This window comes from Elaeis guineensis, chromosome 2, assembly GCF_000442705.2.
Source record: "Elaeis guineensis isolate ETL-2024a chromosome 2, EG11, whole genome shotgun sequence".
Lineage (NCBI taxonomy): Eukaryota > Viridiplantae > Streptophyta > Magnoliopsida > Arecales > Arecaceae > Elaeis > Elaeis guineensis.
In genome coordinates this window covers 21030888-21052349 of record NC_025994.2, presented here as the reverse complement: position 1 = coordinate 21052349, position 21462 = coordinate 21030888, and the positions used below count along the sequence as shown (strand labels likewise).

At 38.7% G+C, this 21462-nt stretch overlaps 1 protein-coding gene across 1 annotated transcript; it reads left to right on the top strand.

Annotated features, from left to right (window-relative positions):
• The first annotated feature begins 4388 nt into the window (after positions 1–4388).
• Positions 4389–21223, top strand: LOC105032621 (uncharacterized). Its single transcript, XM_019846361.3, is given in 15 exon segments — positions 4389–4724; positions 4727–4763; positions 4841–4934; positions 5024–5113; positions 5363–5440; positions 5734–5808; positions 6793–6845; positions 8437–8587; positions 9096–9206; positions 10247–10373; positions 10519–10619; positions 10807–10945; positions 11380–11432; positions 11634–13024; positions 20982–21223. Coding segments are annotated over 14 exon segments (1248 nt in total). The 5' UTR covers positions 4389–4669; the 3' UTR covers positions 11718–13024; positions 20982–21223.
• The last annotated feature ends 239 nt before the right edge of the window (positions 21224–21462 follow it).

Here is a 21462-nt window from a genome sequence, read left to right as displayed (position 1 = left end):
ATCGGAGGCTGTCAAATCGGCGTGGGGTGTCAGGTCATTAACCCATATCCTTGGCAGGACAATGTCCCACGGTGTCGTACAGCATGTCTTTGGCAGGAGAACAGCTCATAGCAATTGTACGACATTTGGATGGGCTGACCGACTGTATGTCGGTATTCGACTGTCGGATCGTCGAGTGGTGACTCGGAGACACCGTCGGCTGATCTGGTGCTTTGTGAAAGTCGGACGTCGGCTGCCACCCCCGACAGTGAGTCGGTGATTCAGATTCGGCCGCTCGGCCGGTCGAAAATAGTACGGGTCTGTTCGGTCAACATACCTTCGGTCGGATATAGTCAGCAGCCATCGTCGGTAGTCATTGTCGGAGTCGTCCGTCGGTCCAGTGGGTAGAGTTGGACGTTGGTCGGATCGATCCGAAGATGAGTCGGCATACGGAGGTCAGTCGGTATATTCTAATACTGTTCATATTCAAATATAATGGTGAAACTCCAAGCACAATGACAATTGTGAATAGAAACTACCGTGTAAGGTTTTACCCCTCAAAAAGTCATGCGTAATCTTCTCCTTTTTTTTCTGGTTTACGTTCAACCATCGAAGGTGTAAACAAACCCACAACTAATTTAGTCTCTACATGCACATTCTCGCAATCAAGTCGTCCAAAAGAGAAATCAAAGGGCAATGCTGCACCCTTGCAGGTGTTCAATCATTATCAGCTCGATTACATATGCTCCTAGAGAATTATACCATCCTGCATTGCACGCTTCCGAATGTTTTTTTTTTAATTTATTTATAGACCGGCACTCCATTGGTGTATTGGTTGCCATTATTTTAGACAGTCCAGGCAACCTTAATTGGATTCTTTTGGCGGAAAGACAGCTCTTAATTCTTGACAACATTAGGGTGTGGTCCCCTCGCTATGCTACGATTTACGTGGTCCAGTTAATCCCTTCTCTTTTGTTCATGTACCGTTGGTCGCATTTCTTTTTAGTGACTATCCCTTCTTTGGAGTCAGGATTCCATAGGTGAAAAGGACTCGTGCCGTGAAAAGGACTCGTGCCTGCGCCTAAATTGCAAGCAAAATGGTGGAGTCGGCAAGCCAAGGAGGCCTATGCAAAGGCCATGGTCTTCACCTAACTCAATCGGGTTTGAGTTTGGGTTTAGATTCACTTTTGCTTTTGGACGGACAATTGGACCAATCAGTGTCTTTATTTCGGTTGCCTTGGGCCTGAGAATCACTGAAAGTGTTCTAAACTGACGCCAATTTTATTAGACCCGTACCTGACTTCGGCTCTATTTGATATTTGATGATAGTAGAACTTTTGAAATTTTTGAAAGTAAAATTTTTGAAAAATAAAATTTTTAAAATAAATTTTTATAAAAAATTATTTACTATTTGATAATCATATTGATAAAGTACATTGAAGAAAGCAAAACAGTATTCCAACATTAGTTAGAAAATATTTTTGAAAAAAACTTTAAAATACAGTTTTCTTCGAATAGATCTTTTTAATTTTCTGACAAAGTCAAAATAGATTCTTGATATTTTTATCAAATACCACTATATCACTCCAAAGTACTTTTTAAGAGTCAGAAAGTACTTTCTAGCACTTTAAAAGCTTACTCAGGATTTTCATCTGATCCCGACGAAGGGTGTGGCTTTTGGGCGCATGGCAAGTCCAAATTAGATTTGGTCCAAGCACACCAAATCCAAAGTAGACTGTCATTGTACAATGAAACTGTTGGAGCATCACTGTTAGGGAGGTCAGGTTCGATCAAATTCGATCTAGACTCAAAACTGAATCGATTTAAGCCCATCTTCTAAAATCAAAATTAAAATTGAAGCAACCATCTACAAAAAATGTTTGAAATCAGATCCAAAAAAATTTAATGTAATTCGATTTGATTTATTGAATTGATATTTTATTGTATTTACAAAAAATATAAAGAAAAATTTAAAAATTAAAATTTATATTCATAGATATATGCATGTGGGGTAAGTTGTTTTTTAATTAATTTTCTAAAAATTCAAATCAAAATTGAACTTATTGTGGTGTAGAACGAAGGATATCATTAATCCCATGTTGATTATTGTGATTGATACATACAGGCAATGTTGCAGTAAAATTATTAAAAATTTAATTGATATGTTTGGTATGACAATCAGATTACTGGTAATGTAACATTAAATTCTCAAAATATCCTTAAATCAAATTATTAGTTTAGTATTTAAAACTATTTATTAATTTTTTAATGATAAAAATTATTATATAAAAAATTTAATAATTTTTTAATACATATTATTATTATTATTATTATTTATTTTTTTATATTTTTTTCTCTTCCTTCTCCTTCTTCCGCATGCCACACCCCTCCTCTCACCCCCCACCCCCACCCCCACCCCGACAGTCGTGCCTCCGGCACTGCCCTATCGGCACCAGTCGAACCCCGAGTGGGTACTATGGAAGAAGATGGTGGCGGTGGGTGGCAAGTGAGGAGTGGCGGTGTTGATATACTTTTGAATCTCGTCGCCGGCAATGGTGCCGATGGCAGTGGCGGGGAGGACATGACAGTCGGCGACGAGGCCCTCGCCATCAAAGATGCCCTCATCATCGAAGACGCCATTGGTGAGGATCATCCTGACGCCGTCGGCCTTGTGGATGACCTCGCCTTTGGTGGCACGGGAGTTGACACCCCGATCGCAGATGACGATCTTGCCGCAGATGGCATCGGGGTTGAGGGAGCCCTCGAGGTAGAGGGAGGAGGAGTACCCATCTCCGCTCCTGCTCCGATGCGGCTGAGTGCGGCGGCTGTGTAGATCAGCGGGTAGAGGCGGCCGAGGGCAAGGACGGGGCCGCCGTAGATGCTGATGCCGGGAAGGGGTCGGTCGTTGTTGAGCTTGATGTGGCGAGCAAGTCGCGATCCATGGAGCTAGCGCCGACAGTGGTGACCCAATGGGCAACATTCGGGGGAGGGGGGAGAAGGAGGACAGTTTTATCCAAAAAAAATTATTATAAAATTATCAAAATAGTAATAACTTGGATAGCCATTTATTCTTTTGGTAATCCAGATTATCTAATAGGAGGTAATCTGGATTACCAACCCAAAAAATATATCAAACATAATAATCTGATGGGATTCTTTTAAATTATCAATAACCTAGATAGATTGTCAGCTATCAAGCATTTCCTTGTATTTATAGAAGAGCTCGGACGTCATGCCTGATGTTAGTGTGTTTTATGATTGTATGTGACCCTTCCAACACATCAAACAGTAGCCTGAACTAGATGCAATAGGGACTCGATGATCTGATCTTTCTTGTCCCATGCGTTACCAAAAATATTTGTGTAAGCGTTTAGCATGAGCTAGAGTTGATAAAAAGAGTTGATGTCTATTCAATTTTGGCTTGGTTTACGATTGTTAGCCCCACGTAGTCCATTCTTTATTAAGTGGCCAACACATAATCATGATTCAATGGATTCATATCATCCAAGCAAGCATCGTACATGCACCGACTAGGGAGTAAAATGTAATTAACAATGAAACACATGCTTGTGTCAAAAGAAAATAGTCAAACATATGTAATCACGCAAAGAAATTTTAGTTAGGTGACAAAACAACGCAAATAACCGTTTCACCCAAAACCTTGGACCTTGTTTCTCATTCGCGAAAACATAACTTTTATGTTGAGCAAATCTCCTTCGCAATCAAACATCTGGGTAGATGGTTATTGATTTTTTCCATGGATAAAAGGCAGTCGGTAGGCCTTTTTACTGTATTTGAGTGAAATCTTCGGTGTAACTAGAATTTAAATCCAGGGACCAGAGGATGAACAGTCGAGCAGCAAAATGCCATACTTCAAATGTGCGTACAAGCGCAGCTGTGCTATTACTTCTATGGGCCCAAAATTCGTCTTGAAATATGGCGACACGCAAACGTGGGACACGCGATTGGTTCGGTACACGCAAGTTGTTGATACGAAACACTAATCGTATTTCGACACGCGGCATGAGTGCCGGTCGTGGAGGGAAATTTTTTTTTTTTTTTTGGTACACACGGAGGGAAAAGTTTTTATCAACAGTGCCGGCCTCGTGGATGCGTTAAAAAATTGGTAATATCTAGTCATCTCCTAGCGACGGGCCTGATGTCATTATGGGCATATGCCAGAGTACGCTCTCACGTCATCGGGGTCCATGTCAAGGAACTAACAAACAAGCCCGCTGGTGACAAGCTGGGCTTTGATCTGCACGTTGACAAGGCATGGGAAACCGAAAGAGAAAAAATTTATACCTGCATCGGGTGCACCACCATGACATACATCAGTATGATCATACACATAATAACCAAACATGACCGTTGGTTTTTTAGGGTTGGTCCACTGAGATGCACGATTGATGAAGGAGCCTCCATCCGCTATTGGCTGCCATGAGAACGGGTGTATGTGGCGTAATGAAATCCACGGGAATGCGGCTCGAGGATTGGCTGCGAGCACGGTCAGTGGCGGGAGTGGGATCAAAATAGTGTTCCACCGCCGCTACCCTGCGATGCACGCCACAGAGCTGGGCCGAGCTCATAATTCAGCAAGGTCACAATCCGTCTCCAAACTCCGAAGGCACAGCAGCAGCAGGCTCCTCGCCCGCGTTCATACATGCACGAAGTATCTTTAAAGCAATAAATGATGAAGCTGACCCGCATCCTTTCCGACGGGCCCCATTCCCCTTACCTCTCCCTCCTCTCCGCCGCCGCTGCCTCCACCCTCCCTATCCAAGGTATTCCTGATTGATGAACTAATACCTACCCTCTCCTCTGTTCTTGTTCATCTCTCTCTCACTCTGTCCGTGTGAAGGGCTGGGATGTCGTCATCGTCGTCTTCCTCCCAAACGGAGCAGGCTGCCGGTGCCTCGCCTTCCGTCCCTCCGCTCCCAACCAACCGAATCGTGGTGAGTTTCGATCGATAGAAATTCATGCACTGAACTTTATTCTTCAGCAATCTTGTGAATCTTGCTTTGCTGTTTATCTGGCTCGTCAGTTGGGTTGCGGGGCAGCATCGGTGGATTACTTGGCTACGGTCGCCGCCTTCCCGAAGCCTGATGATAAGATTCGTAGCACGAGCTTGAAGGTGGGTTTTTCCTTCACTTCAGGGTAGGGTGTGGGACTATGCTGGATTCTGTGATGGTGATGTACCTGTATTTTTGGGTAAAAGATTGTTCCTTTGGGGGTTCACCACCTTTTTGCTCGGAAAAGATTGGAACTTTCGGTGGTTTTGGTGCTGGTCAAATGGAATAATACTTTGCTCTGGTAGATTAACATCATACTTTTACCAAGTAAAGCTATAACTTGGGTTTCTGACTATCATATACAATTACAGGTAGACGGAGGTGGAAATACAGGGAATGCTCTAACTAGTGCAGCTCGTCTGGGCTTGAAACCTAGGATAATCTCTAAGGTTTTATGCGAACTTCTTGTTTCAGTTTTCTATTTATTTATGTTTCCAACTAATGGAAATCTAATCCCTAGCAAATTTGTTTATGTGACATCCTTCTGTACTGTGTACAAAGAAAAAAGCCTCCATTTTTCCTGTGTTCAGAAAGTTTAATTTTTCAGTATATGTTTATTTGCTTCATTCTGCTTTGCTAAAGCAACATTCGCTTTTAGAGTCGACTGTGATCCAATTTCAAACAAATGGAATTTTTTGTTATTGGGCTATCTCCTTACTAGTGTCATCATCTACTTCCTTAGGTGGCTAACGATGCACAAGGTAGAAATGCACTTTCAGAACTTCAAGATGATGGAGTTGATACTTCCTATATGGTGGTATGTTCAGTATGCCTTTCTTTCTCTTCACCGAATATGAAACATATATTTTAGATATATTGTATTAACCTGCTATCCATATTCTTACTTGGATGTACATACTGAATTTATTAAATCTAATCTTGTTTCTGAAACACTGATATATTATGAATGAATGTTTCTGACTGAATTAGTTATCAAATAGATTTTAGCTGTTTTTTGGTGTCATTTCGCTTGTATATCAGTGCACTGGAAGGAGAGATGAAATTTTAAATGTAAATGAGGTACCTATATGAGTATGCACCACTTACACCTGTGAAAGGAATTTCCCTGATTGTCATTTTAACCTTACAGAAGAAAAGATACAACATCCAAATGTTTCATCACAGTTAATTTGCTCTTTCCCCCCTAATTTGGTCAGATTTCCTGCATTTGCACTCTGTTGAAATGGTGCATAGATTCTAATCTAGTCATGTCCTTAGGAACTCCTTTTTTTCAATAAACGCATTATTTGGGGGCCATTTGGTATTGCTTTCGTTTTCTGTTTTTGTTTCAGAAACCCAAGATGAAAAATGATACTGGATCTGACCCTGTATGGTGAAACCCTTTTGCCTTTTCAAGTGGTTTTTTGAAAATCTTGAGAGGCCTTGGAAGCAAAAATTATTGCTTTCAGAGGTGAGTGAAAATCAAGGAAGGAATAGCGAATTTGGCATGAACGCTATCTTCCACATTGATCTCCATGTGGGATTTCACTAATTTGTAGAGTAACAAAGACACAAAAACCAGAATTGTGCCAAACAGGCCCTTAGTATTCTTAATTTCTTATCTTACAATTGTACTCATTTAAGATGCAAATTTTCTTTTGGAATTCATCTATACTGGGCATCAACTAATTGCATCACTCCTATCTGTTGATGCTTAAATAATATGGGAATTTAAGTGATCTCATCCTACCTTCGAATATGTCTTTTATGCTTTTCCTGATTCAAGCCATTTCTTTTTCAGGTTTCAGAGAATGGAAATTCACCATTTACTTATGTAATAGTCGACAACCAAACGTAAGAACTTTTTCCGTTGTTCTGCTGTCAAGCTTCAACATTTATTTTTCCCCAATAGTATTGAAAAATAAAATCTCTTTGGTTGTGGTTATTAAGAACTCATTATTGGAGCAAATACAATCTGCTTGTGTTGGGTTGTCGTTCAACTTTTTGTTACCATACACACTTTGATATTAAACTTTGGTTGAAAAGGCTTATCTCAGTCTGGCATCACCTCATACCTTGAGGCAATCCCTTTAAGAAGTGCCCTGGAGCTCATGGATGAGGCTTTGTAAATTACTGGATTTGCATCATACACAGAGGCTCATGTGAGTTGCATGTGTTGCAACTTTTCGATATTTGCGTACTTTTGGTTTACTCTGCATCTAATGGAATTGGAACTATAAGGTATGAACTGTTAGGTAGTAATTAATCTTCAAGCGTAGCCAGGGAAAAGTTTGATTTGACTGTGAAAAAGGTTACTAATATTCATTTTCTTCATATGACTAGCTGCCGCTGCCATGCCTCTATTAAAGCTATGCAAGTGTATGTTACAAAGTTTTAAAGTAATATTCTATATCAAGCAGTGTTATGTGTTCCTATTTTTTTCTCCTCCTGTTTACTTGTACCCTTTCCAGCTTCAGCTGCCACTTTGCAACTGATACTTCATATGGTTACAGCCATTGGTGGATGCAAGTGGTTAAATGTGGGGTCAATTGACCCCACAAAAAAATGAAAAAAATACTAGATATGTATATATGCCAGTGGAAAAAGTTAAAATTGACCTTACTAATTTTATGAATTGATCCCATATCTCATGTAAAATTTTAAAGAAGTAAAGGATAAAAAAGATCACATCAAAAGAGTAATTATCACATACATTCTCTTTCTTTAATGATTCACATATCCTACCTTTTTCTCCCTCTTCCTCTCTTACACCATTTTGACCTCTTTCCCTTTCTCTTTCTTCTTTTTTTTTTTTTATTAATTATTTTTTTATTAATTTTTTAATACCCCACCCCAATTCCATCTATCCATCTCTTATATTTAAGAGTGTGGATCCTCTGCTGTGCACCGCATCGTGCACCGTCCATCGCATGATAGACGGTTGCATAGGGCCGTGCAGGGCCTCACAAGGCCGCACGCTATGTGATGCATGCTGCATGTGGCCGTGTGCAGCCGTCCATCGTGCGATGGATGGTGTGCACGATGTTCCTTTATAATATTTTATTATAAAAGATATTTAAGATATTACATATTATTATTCTTTACAAATTTTATTTTTTTAAAAAAATAATATTTTATTATTTTTTTCCTTTCTTCTTACTCTCTCCATGGCTCCTCTGCATTTTTTATTATATTGACCCTACAGAACAAAATTTTTGGATTCACCATTGGTTACAGCATGAGAAAGTCAAAAATGGTAGGAAGAGAGAGGTTGCTGTTCAACTTCTCTTTACATGCTACAATGTTGATCTTTGGGTCTTCTTGACTTGATCTATATCTAATAGAACTTTTCAGTGGATCTTTCTGAGGAGAAGAATTCATATCTAATCAGTTTAATTTCTGAAGCAGCAATGATGGTAGATCAATTTTTTGATTATGTTTTCAGGAAAACTCGTACTTGTATTTTCACACCTGGATATCCTGGAATGGTGCCGGAAGATCTTTCCAAATCTAGCTTGTGTTCTGCTTTAGATGGTGCAAGCCTTGTATACTTGGATGGAAGATTTCATGAAACTGCTTTAGTTGTTGCAGAAGAGGTAATTATCACTTTTCTCCAGTTGCATCTACAGCTCTTGTATTGTCTCCTAATTTTGCATGCGCTTACTAATAACTCAATGCAGAAGGCTAAATATTGACCATCAAACAATACATTGATGTTACATAAAGCAAAACGATAGACTATACATCCAGAAGAGACATTAATGATTTCAGACTTACATTTCTGCCTAGTCGAAAGCTATTGCGCAAATCTACAAAATATCAAACATTTCTATGTTTATTAGTTACTTTTCTTTACTACCATTAACATTTTCACCATAGCCATAACTTGGTTTGCAGTTTGCTGAACATTGTGCATAGTCTGTCTATTGTTAACTAATAAATACTATCTCTTATTTTTTTTCATCATCATGAAAGTCTTAAAATGCTGGTTGATCTTTATGAAACAACATCTTACTCTTTAGGTATTTTGGTACTAGCCTGCTAAACTTGCTTCCTTCATTTACCAATGCAACTAATCAGTGCTTATGGAGTCCCTCAGTGCAGGCAAGCCGAAGGAAAATTCCTATTTTAATTGATGCAGAAAGAAAGAGGGAGGGATTGGATGATCTTCTTAACTTGGCAACTTACCTTGTATGCTCAGAAAAATTTCCTCAGGCAAGCAAAACTTCCAATTTTTTAAGATGGATCAATGGATGCAGATATACTTTTCAGTCTTCTTTTTTCTTTAGCCTCATATATTCAGCTGTCTTGTCTTATGAAGTCATTTTTTTCTGGTGGACAATAATTTCTCTGAATGCACATGGCTTATTAGTTGTAGTTATAGTCAGTTTTCTAAATCATATCACTAGAATGCAATTCAGATTGTGTCCATGTTTAAAGGTAGCTTAATCAGCTTGCTAAAATGGCTTGGCCTGGCCTGTTTTTGATGTCAGTAGACCCTCAAAAATGTTGGCCTTTTGAGTTGGACTTTGCTGAGCCTCTTTTGGCATTAGCATTCATCTCATGTAAGTTCACTCCTGCTGGGCTGGCTGGACAACAAGTTTTTCATGGGCCGCTCTACAAGGTGCTTTTTTGTTGAACCTGTTCTGGTTGGGTGGCATTAGCAACATTTTGATGGGTGCTAACTTTAAATTTAACCTGGATGACTTCAGATTTGAAGTAAGAAGCACCTTAACAGATGTTGACTCCTGAAGTCTAGGATGGTTGGGCTCAGGTTTGGCATGAGCAGCACCTTCTAGGTGTTGCTTGTACTAGGTTTTGTAATTCTTGAATTTGGCATGGGAAGCACTGTATGAAGGGCCAACTTGTTAATCTAACAAGATCCTTGTCTTAGCGCTATCAATTCTGGTTGCCTACTGGACTCTTCTTTATGTTGGCCCATCCTACATATCCTTGACATACTAAACGTATTATTTATGTGAACCATTGTTTGCCAACACCTTCACTATTTTTTTCCCCTCTCTGACTCTGTCAGCACAAAGGCAGCCCCTTGTTTTTGACCTTCATCAGATACATAATGCAATGCTGATCAACTTAAATGTATGTTTAAAAATATTTTAGGGTAAATTTTATGTAAGCATCTTCACAAAATTTGACTAGTGTTTTGGATGTAATTTGCAAATCATTTACAGGCACCAACTACCATAAAGGATAAACAATTTTGGCTTTGTTGATTTAATAGTTTTGCCTGACAGGCATGGACTGCTGCACCATCTATTCCCAGTGCACTAGTGTCCATTCTTCTTAGACTACCTAATATCAAATTTGTGATTGCAACCCTTGGAGATAAAGGTTGCATAATGCTTGAGAGGAGCATAAATGGTGAGTATACCAGTTTTTCCTGTGAAATGATGTTGGTTAAGATATTTTAAGTTGGAACAATGAGGATGAGTGTCCCAGGTTTGATCATTGATTGTGCTGATGTTTATTTGGCTTCTTCATTTGCTGTCTTAATTGCCTTTAACAGAGGCTTGTGAGATGGAGGAAACAAATGTAGAAAGTTTACTTGAGTCACTGAGGCAGAAAGTCGACAGAAATGCTACCATCCCGACATGTATTTCTTCCAAGGTATATTTTTGCCAGACAACATAAACTTCTCTGACATGTATACTTCCTCCAAACTATTTTGGTTGAGCTGAGATATGGGATCTGCAATCGCAAGCATCATCCAAGTGAACTATGATCAAAATTTGTGATTCTGTTTTTTCACTTTTCATATTATCTGATAAATTTATCATTGTTGTTATCATTTCAGTCAAGCCTGATAGTTAGTGCAGATGGAATAGGTGCAGTAAGTGGGAGGTTACTCATGTGTACTGCAGAGGTCGTACCTCCTCTGGAGCTAATTGACACCACTGGTGCTGGAGATGCATTCATTGGCGCAGTTCTCTACGGTGTGTTGAACATATGGTTCCATTTTCTTTTTCATCGCATGATTTTGTGGAAATGTGTCACTACTTGAATTTTCGGTCATCCGAACTGGATATGCATTCTTCTGACGTTCTAGCATTGAACTGACTCCAGAATTGCTTTTTCTCTATTTCATCCCACATGTCATATGGTTGAGGTGATATCATATTGTTGTTTGAAAGCTGTTGTCCAAATTTTTTATGAATCATGAATCAAGAGTATCATGTTCATAGTCTAATGTGCATTAAGAGCTCAAATAAAAAAAATCTAGGCTGAGTGTTCAGAAGTTGGAACCATGTTATCTGAATTCTCTTGCTGTGCTTGAGCGGATATTTTCAATGTTTGATGCATATGCTATTTGTCTAGTTCATATCCTCGTTTTTTGTATGCTTATTTTGTGTTCCCCCCTTCCGGTTAGCTTTATGTGCAGGCATGCCTCCTGGGAAGATGCTGCCTTTTGCCTCACAAGTGGTATGCCTCATTTCTTCTATCTACCACTACAAACTTCAATTTAGCTAGTTGATCTTGCCTACATTTTGTTTGTGTTTTTCTCTTTCTTTGTTCGAGGCAGTTCAGTCTGGGATTTCATCTGTCATCCCGTTCTCTGTGTCTTTCTTTCCTTTCAATTTCTTGTGAGTGTCTTGGTCAACCAATCTCTGGGAATGGTTGCAGGCGGCTGTTGGATGTAGGGCTTTGGGTGCTCGGAGTGGTTTACCAAGGCGCACGGACCCACGGCTGGCCCCATTTTGGCACTAGACTTTTGTCAGTACCACGCTCAGGACATGGAAATAAACGAAGGCACTCCTGCTGGTCTAATATAAGCTGCGCATATCTTTGTTGCTGGCTTGCTGCCTGAATAGTATGGGGCAGTCTGCCATGGGATAATTTCAGATCCAAAGAGCAGAGAGTATGGTAATTAAACATTATTTGGGGATGTGCTCGGCTATTCTCTCTGGATGGGCTATGGTTTCTAGTTTTGAAGTTATCATGTATCATTTCTGTTCTTTAGCACTCTCTTGATGGAATACAAACCAGATAAAGTGGAATTGTAAAAGCTTTTGTTCAGATCTCTGTGAGATATCTTTATTGCATTCATCCATCATCATCTACCTTATCACTACTATAACATCCCACGGAGGAGACTTCCTCCTTTTAGTTCTCCTCTATTATAGCCTCGGGAACTATCGATCATCCATCAAGTTGTTTAATTGTACCGTATGAAGCTTTTTATCAAGTTTGAAAGCTTGATTTCAGAGAATTTTCTGAGGTTGGTAATTCGGCTTTGTTTGAAAGCTTGTTGCATCCTTGTGTTATGAAAGGTCTTTATGGGTGAACATGACATAGTCTTTGCCTAAGTAAATCCATCCCAAGTATGGTTATTAGTTATAACCATTCTACCATCTACTGTACCAAAAAAAAAAAAAAACCATTTTATTTCTCGGACCATCTAATAAAAAATTGTCACATCACTTATTATTAAAAATTATTTTCTATTATTCAAATTTGATTGAAATTTTGAATAAAAAGATTTTATTTTAATCGTTAGTTGACAATTTTTTATGATTTGAATGAAAAAAATTATGTTTTTAAATGATATGATAATTTTTTATTAGATGGTAGAATAGTTCCAATCATGCGACCATTCTTTGCGTCCATAAGGCTCCAGCCGCTCCATGCAAAACTCCGAAGTCGGCAGCGTCGTTCTAATTGCCTACTTTGTATCACGCTTTCCATAGCCATCTCTCATCCTCCCTCGGCCTAGAGAGCGAATTCCAGAGTAGGGGCCGTTCGAGGGGAAGGAGGACGAGGGCGACGAAGACTCCGCTGGGGGTGTTGTTGAACCAGCACCAGCAGCAGCAGGAGCAAGAGACGATGGACGCGGCGGACTTCGTCGCCGGGGTTGGCGTGGAGGTGGACGACGGCGACTCTATCGATCTCCTCCTCGACTTCGACAAGCAGCTCCCTCCGGTCGACGCCGACTTTTTCAACTCCTTCGAAGACGATTTCGACGACCAAGACCTTGCCTGATCAACGACCATTCCCTCTTTCTATTGCTCTCTCCGGTACTTTTCTTCTCGTCTTCCCGACCCGAAGCCTAACCTTTATCACTTTACAGTTTCTTCACGCCTAGTGTGCGTGTGGCAATTAGGGTTTGAGGAAGAAATTTTGGTGTGTTAATGCATTTGTTGGGGTTGTTTAGTGCTGCTATGGATTTGGTGCTCGCTTGATTGAATTACGGATTATAAAAAGAAATTTCTTTGTTTGTATCATATGCGTGCAGACCCAATCGAATTAGGGATTTTTTGGGATTTCTTTGTTTCTGTGCGACCGGGACTTTGGTATCTTCTTTGTTAGTGGGCATGAAAGTTTTGAGATCTGGTCGTGTAAGATAGATAGTCCATTATTTTAGAAATTTTAGATTTCACAGTGACCTGATATATTATATGACGTTAGAATACAATTGGATTCCAGTTTTTATGATTTTTTTTTTGGAAATATCAAGCTAATCCTACATATAATATCGTTCCCAGATCGGATTTACTTCCAAGTACATATATTGTGTTACAGCAACTTGATTTTATACGACCATGCTAATTTCAACTGCCAGACGTTGTTGGAGTGTTAATCGCTGCCACCAAGTATGGATTGCTCGTGAGCAGAAATTGGTTCTTAAGTTTTGTCCCTAGACCTGGAGAAATGCTTTTATCAATTAATCGTGGAACCATGATTTGATTAGGAATTAGATCATACCAAAATATGCTTGGTGGATGGGAAATGAAAAACCCAACTGAGTACATTTCTTGATATTCCTTCTATTAAGGGCCCCATTTGTAGGTAGTAAATCCTCTATATTAAAGATCAAATTGCCATATTGGCTGATGTACAGTGAGTGCCTCTCTTTGTATATGGTATTATTAGGCATCAAAGTCTAATGATTTACTTTAATACAATACATATCTGACTATATTCAGAACAATGGGATGCTTGGCCTGTGAAACAAAAAGGGAAAGTGATATGGCATATGGTGCAGCCAACAGGTACTATGACCAATTAGACCATGCTAAGTGTAGGAGGAGCCAGCAGATTCGCGGGCAAAGACTGCTCGCTCACAGGATTCAGAGGTTTTCAAGAGATTTTCTTATAAGTTTTTTATTAGGGACAGCATTAAATTTTAGCCATGCTGCTTTTATATTTTCAATATAATAATTTTAGTATATCTTCTTATTATTGAGTCCTATTTTGAGTATGATTATATATCAACTTTCATACCTAAATTAGGGTTGGAGTATCATGTCTTATAAATATGCACATAATATATTGTAAGGGCAACCTTTGAGATATTAGCAAAATTCTGTTGAGAGATTTTGTTTCGCCAAGTGAAGGGTTCTTCAATCTAGTTTTATTCTATTTGCATGTTGATCTTCGAAGAATAATCTTATTGATCAAATCACCCCTTTTTTTTCCTGTTGCGTCAGAAGGCACCTCTTGCAAAAGGACTAGGTACAAACATTTAGCTATGTTTAATGAATGAAGATCTATAAATTTAGACTTTGCTACTAGATGGTAGAACTAGAAGCTTGTAAAATTCAGTTGATCATCTAGGATTTCATGATATTTGATACAAGAAATAAAATTTATCTATTGATCTTCATAGAATTGACTTGGAAAATTCATGATGTGGTTATGCTATATCAAGACCAAGTCAATATGCATGTTGTTATCTTGCTATATCTTATCTTCATAACAACATTTTGAATTTTGTATTTAAGCCTATTAGAATACTTGTACACTTGTATACAAATAGGCAATGACAGCAACCATCTCAGAGAGAGAGACTTTCATCATTTTTCATAGTTCAATTTGGTATCAGAGCTTTTTTTTTTCACCATGGCCAGCAGCTCTACCACCACCCCTCTTTCAACCACTCTTGACCAAACTTCCCTCTCATCTTCTCCTTCCCCAACTCTTTCCAATGCGTACCATTACATCTCCATTAAACTCACTCAAACAAACTATCTATTCTGGAAAACCCAGTTAGTTCCCTTCCTTCGTAGCCAAGGATTGATGGGCTATCTTGATGGTTCTCTTCCATCTCCCCCCACTAGCATTTTGGTTGATGGCCAAGACACCCCTCAACATAATCCTGCCTATGAGCAATGGACTCAACAAGATTAGTTATTCATGAGCACTTTAATCTCTCTCTTTCGGAGTCTGTATTACTTCTTGTTGTCGGCCGGACAACATCTCAAGAAATTTGGATCACTTTGGAGCAAGCTTTTGCATGTCCTTCCAATACCAGAATTCTTAACTTGCATTTGCAACTTCAAAGTCTCAAACAGGGTGATCAATCCGTATCCTCATTCCTCCAAAAAGCTAAATCCATTCAAGATGAACTAGCTGCTGCAGGAAGACCCTTGTCACCGGAAGACTTTAACATTTATGTCTTCAAGGGTCTTTGATCTGAATTCAAAGATTTAGTGACTACTCTCACCTCTTGCCCCACTCCAGTTTCCTTTTCAGAAGTACACAGTTTGCTGCTTAGTCATGAATTTATTCATGGCAAAGCACTTGCCTCTTTGACTCTTTCTTCATCACCGTCAGACACTCCAACATCTTCTCCTTTTGTCAATCTATCTCCGTGCTCTCCGGTTGACCGTAATCATGCTTTGAGTCATGGCCATGGCCGTGGCCGTGGTTCTCGCGGACGATCTCATGGCCGTGGTACCTACTATGGCAACAACAACAATGATTTTTGTCAATTCTCTAGCTCACCGGAATATCTTAAATGTCAAATCTGTCATGTGGCATCTCATGTTGCTCCACAATGTCCTCTATGTTTTTCCCACACCATGCCATCTGTTGCTCATCTCACTTATAATTCACCGGCTGCTCCTTCTCAAAGTTGGTTCCCTGACACAGGCGCTACTCATCACGTTACTCCAGACCTTGTGAGTTTATGCAGTTCTGAAGCATATCATGGCAACGATCATCTCTACGTTGGTGATGGTAAGCCTCTAACAATTGCTCATATGGGTCCTCTCTTATATCTACTTCTACTCGTTCCCTTGCCTTAACTAATGTTCTTCATGTTCCTGCCATTAAGAAATCACTCTATCTGTTCAAAAATTTGCTAATGATAACAATGTGTTTTTTGAATTTCACCCTACTCATTTTGTTGTCAAGGACCGAGCAACTCAGAAAATCCTTCTGTCGGGATCGAGTAAAGATGGCCTTTATTGTTTTACTCCACCCACAATTCCTCCATCTATGACTCCATCTGCAAACATTGTTGAATACACTTCTCTTGATCAGTGGCATCAGTGACTTGGCCATCCTCATACCCATGTTCTTCATCAGATTATTAGTTCTCACAAATTACCGTGTTCTTCACATAAATGTCACTCTTTATGTGGCGCTTGTCAAATGGGCAAATCATCTTGATTGTCCTTACATTTGAATAAAGACTGTACTAAATTTTCATTTGAACTTATTTATATTGATGTTTGGGGACCTCTCTGATTTTGTCTTTTGAAGGTTTTCGTTATTTTGTCATATTTGTTGATGTCCATTCTCGTTTTATTTGGTATTTTTCATTAACTCAAAAGAGTGAAGTTTTTGATATTTTCATTAAATTTAACAACTATGTTGAACGCCAGTTTAACACCAAAATCAAGTCTGTTCAAACTGATTGGGGGGCGAGTATTGCAAATTAAACAAATTTTTCACAAATCTTGGAATTGTTCATTGTTTAGCTTGTCTACACACGCTGAACAAAATGGCATGGTTGAATGGTGTCATTGACGTATTGTTGAAACGGGGCTTACCTTGCTTGCTCAATCTTCTGTTCCCTACAAATATTGGCATAGTGCATTTGAAACATATGTCTATCTAATTAATCGCATGCCATCTCGAGTCTCTCGAAATTTGTCCCCATATCAAATTCTTTTCAAAACTTCCCCAAATTATCTTTTGGTTAAAAATCTTTGGATGTCTTTGCTTTCCATATATCCGCCTATATAATAAAGACAAAATTCAATTTCATTCTATTCCTTGAGTTTTTTTAGGTTATAATAGTCATCATCTCGGTTACCGATGTCTTTGCCCTCAAACAAACATAATTTACATTGTACTCCATGTTAAATTCAATGAGACAGTTTTTCCTTTTGCAAATACATCTATTTTAGGTCCCCCTCTAAAGATGAATATTCCATTCAATTTTCCTTGGCTTTTTGCATCTCTAACTCCTTTGTCCCACACCAACAATCCTACTTCTTCAAAACATTCTATTTCAGCTCAGCCATCTCCTTCTCCTTCCTCTTCTCCAGCATTATCCTCTCCTAATTTGTCTATCCCCCAAATCCCTCCAACAAACACAACTTCAAATTCTCTCCCATCCTCACAACCTCCTCCTGTTTTATCCTCTACTTTGAATTCAAATTTCATGCATCACCATCTTTTCATCAATATATCGATGATCCAGCTAGAATTCAACTTGGTGTTAATCTGCCTATTTCTTCAACCACAACTTTCACAAAACCAAGCATCCCAAAAGCACAAAGCACCCATCCTATGACCTTACGGTCTCAACCAAAAGCCACCAATCCATACAATCCATCTACCTCTCTTTCAACATCCTCTACTTCTCTAAACACAGAGCCAACCTGTTTCACTAACGCCAACAAACATTTTGAATGGCGTCAAGCCATGAATGCTGAAATTATTGCTCTACTCAAAAATGATACCTGGACTCTTGTTCCCCTAAGCCTAATATGAACATTGTAGGTTGCAAATGGGTATATTGTATCAAGCGTCGTGCTGATGGTTCTATTAGTACTACAAGGTGCATTTTCTCGCAAATGGTTTTCATCAACAGGCCGATCTTGATTGTGGTGAGACTTTTATCCTGTTGTTAAGGCAACCACTATTCGTGTTCTTTTATCTATTGTTGTTTCTAGAGGATAGTTCATACGTCAACTTGATGTCAACAATGCTTTTCTTAAGGGTGTTCTATCTGAAGATGTCTATATACAACAGTGGCACAGCCCCTCAGCTTTGAAGACCCCTGTCGGCCAAATTTTGTATGCAAGCTGCATCGTTCACTATATGGTCTTAAGCAAGCTCCGCGACAATGGTTTCAGCTTCTCTCTCAATTTCTCCATAAAAAATCATTTGTTTCCTCTAAATTAGATGCTTCTCTCTTTACTTATTCCAAAGATGGTATTACTCTTTATCTTTTGGTGTATGTGGATGACATTATTATTATTGAGAACCATGAACCGAGTATTTTTATTATTGGGAACCATGAACGAGTATTTCTTCTCTAATTTGTTCTCTTCATGAAGAGTTTTCCATTAGAGATCTTGATTCTCTCAGATATTTCCTCGATGTTGAAGCAATCAGAGTTCCCAATGGCCTAATTCTGTCTTAACTAAGGTATATTCTTGACTTGCTTAACAAAGCTGGTATGTCTACTGCCAAGCCTGTTCAGATACTACTTTCCTCTACCTTTAAGCTTTCTAAAGTCTACGAAGTTTTCAGATCCTACAAAGTTCAGACAAATTGTTGGTGCTCTTCAATATTTGCTTCTTACTAGGCCTGATCTTTCATTTTCTGTCAACAAAGTGTGCCAGTTCATGCATGAACCCATTGATGAACATTGGTCTGCTATAAAGCGTATTTTATGCTATCTTCGGCGGACATCCTCTTGCAGTCTTCTTCTAAGAAAATCATCTTCATCACCTCTCCAAGCCTTTCCGATATTGACTGGGCTGGTTGTGTTGATGATCGTAAGTCCATCAGTGGCTATGCTATTTTTTTTGATGATAATTTGGTGTCTTGGTCTTCCAAAAAGCAGGCACGGTAGCTCACTCCTCAACCGAGTTTGAGTACAGAGACTTGTTGATACTACCGCTGAAGTACAGTGGTTGCAATCTCTCTTGCATGAGCTTCCATACCATTGCCTAGGCTCCTACCTTTGGTGTGACAACATTGGTGCAATATATCTCTTTGCTAATCCATTGTTTCATGCTCGAACAAAGCATGTGGAAATCGATTTTCATTTTGTTCGAGATAAAGTAGCCCGTCGTGATCTTGATGTTCAGTTCATCTCCTCCAAAGATCAATTGGCAGACATTTTCACAAAGCCACTTGTAGGGCCTCATTTTCAATTTTTGAGAGACAAGCTGAACGTTTGCTCTCGCCCACCTTCCGCTTAGAGGGCGTATCAAGACCAAGTCATTTGCATCTCGTTATCTTGTTATATCTTATCTTCATAACAACATTTTGAATTTTGTATTTAAACTTATCAGAATACTTGTACACTTGTATACGAATAGGCAATGACAGCAACCATCTCAGAGAGAGAGACTTTCATCATTTTTCACAGTTCAATTTGCTACATGTAAAGATATTGAAGCAATTAACGTTAAAAAAAAAAAAAAAAGTTGTCAAAGGAATTTCTAGACTTTTGTACTTGATAATTATGTTTGTTAATTGGTATAGAAACTAAGGGATCTTTAGATAAAGAGCATTTGATGCAGCTGGTAAAGGTAAAAGCTTGTACAATTCCGCTTATCCAGGGTTTTATGGAATATTTTCTGAGAAATTTGATAAAATTCATGTTGCGTGTGTCGTTGCATGTAAAATTGCATAACAATTCGAAACTTGCTCGATTACTTGCTACTCAAGTTTTCTATTTTGTCCACATTCCTAGACTAATCCTGTCACTAATCTTTCACCCAACTTTGAGGGTTACATTATTTGTAGTTACTCAAGTGTGAATATCAGAATATGTGGGGCATCATAGTCTTTAGATAAGTATTTGCATCCATAAAATGGATGCGCTTGTTCAAGTCTGTTAATTTTCATAGGGTTTGTCTTCGACTGCGGTCCTCCTCAGAGGACATCCTGTAGGTAATGGCTTAAATACATCTTCAGAACCTGGACTTCATTATTACTTGTATGAGGATTTCTGCATGTTATTTTGAAAGAATGGAGAATTTGCTTCTTTAAGCTCTCACAGAGTACCATGGATAATCAATTTACTTAGTTAGATAGTTTTAGGTTCTGTTGTCCTTTGGACTTTCTTATAAAGCTGAGTGTTGCATGTCGTTTATGCTCATCTAATGTATCAAAGGTTAATCTTTTACTTCTTTTCTTCTTTTCCCCCTTGTTCAATGCATGACACTGGTTTGTTAGGCATCCAGCTCAGACATTCCCAATTTTTCATACACCTTGATACTGGACACAATAGTGTTGAGAATTGAGATGGTATGTGTTTATCATGCAGCCATGACTCATGAAACTACATTTTCTTTGTTGTTGTGATATGGATTGGGAAGGTGCAAGTTGAACTTTTTGGTTACTGTAGAAAGGGTATGACAAAATCTGTCAGAACTATTCCTCACTCTTATTTTTTGGTTAAAACAGGCAATATCAGAACTTCCACAGGTAAGGTGTGATTCACATGTCGTTGCTTTTAAAATTCCTTGTTTTGATCTTTAGATAAGCTGGTTTTGTTTATGTTACATCGGAGGGCTACACCCAAAGAACTAATGTCTTAGTGTGGATTATGCTTGCCATGTTGGTCAAACTTCAGCAACTCGTCAAAGCTACAAATCCATCATACACGTTAAGTGAATGTCTGGCTTTATACCACAACATGTTAAGAACATAACTTTGCTCAGACACATTATATGGCCTAAATAACTACCTTCTTTCCTTTATCATGGGCATTTATGTGATATTCTAAATTAGCAGTCTGACATTGATGTTTAGATCTGATCATTTAAATGGTTCTTGGCTTGGTTTTTGTATTCCACAGGCTGCTTAACTAAATTGTAAGTTTAATCTTTATATGTTATACTGAGGGTGATGCCGTATCTTCATTTCTCTTCATCTTCAATACTCGTCATCTTCAATATATAAATTAAATTTTTGGATGCATATCCTTTTGAGCTTCTTGTATATGTTTGAACTTTTCTTGACCTTTGTTGTTATTTTTTCCCTTTTGACTAGCAGGTGATAGGACTTCAATGCTTTATCTGTTGCGGAAGAAGTGGAGATGTTTGGGCTATTATTGGATGTGGCAGTGGATTTAAAAATATTTCAGTTTGCTCGTTACTACAAATATATATCAGTCTGCCAGTTGAAATGGTCATTGTGCTAGAATAGAAGCTGTAGCCAAACACTAAACTGCATTCCGATATCAACTTCAGTACAGTTTTATGACTGTAAGAATGAATGAATCGGATCATTAGTCACCTTGATGGTTTGATTCTATTTGTAGTCTAAAGATCAATTTTCTCATGTGGTTAAGCATTTTATTACCTGTGGCAGAGTATTTCTTTTCTGGATAATTCATTCAGGTTTCATCTCATGTATTATTTGCACATACCTGTCGCAGGCACTTCTAGTAAAATGTGGATCAAGGATTTGCATTATCCGGGTGATGGTGATCCTTTTTTTACTTTTTATTTTTCCCTTTTTTTTTTTTTTGGGT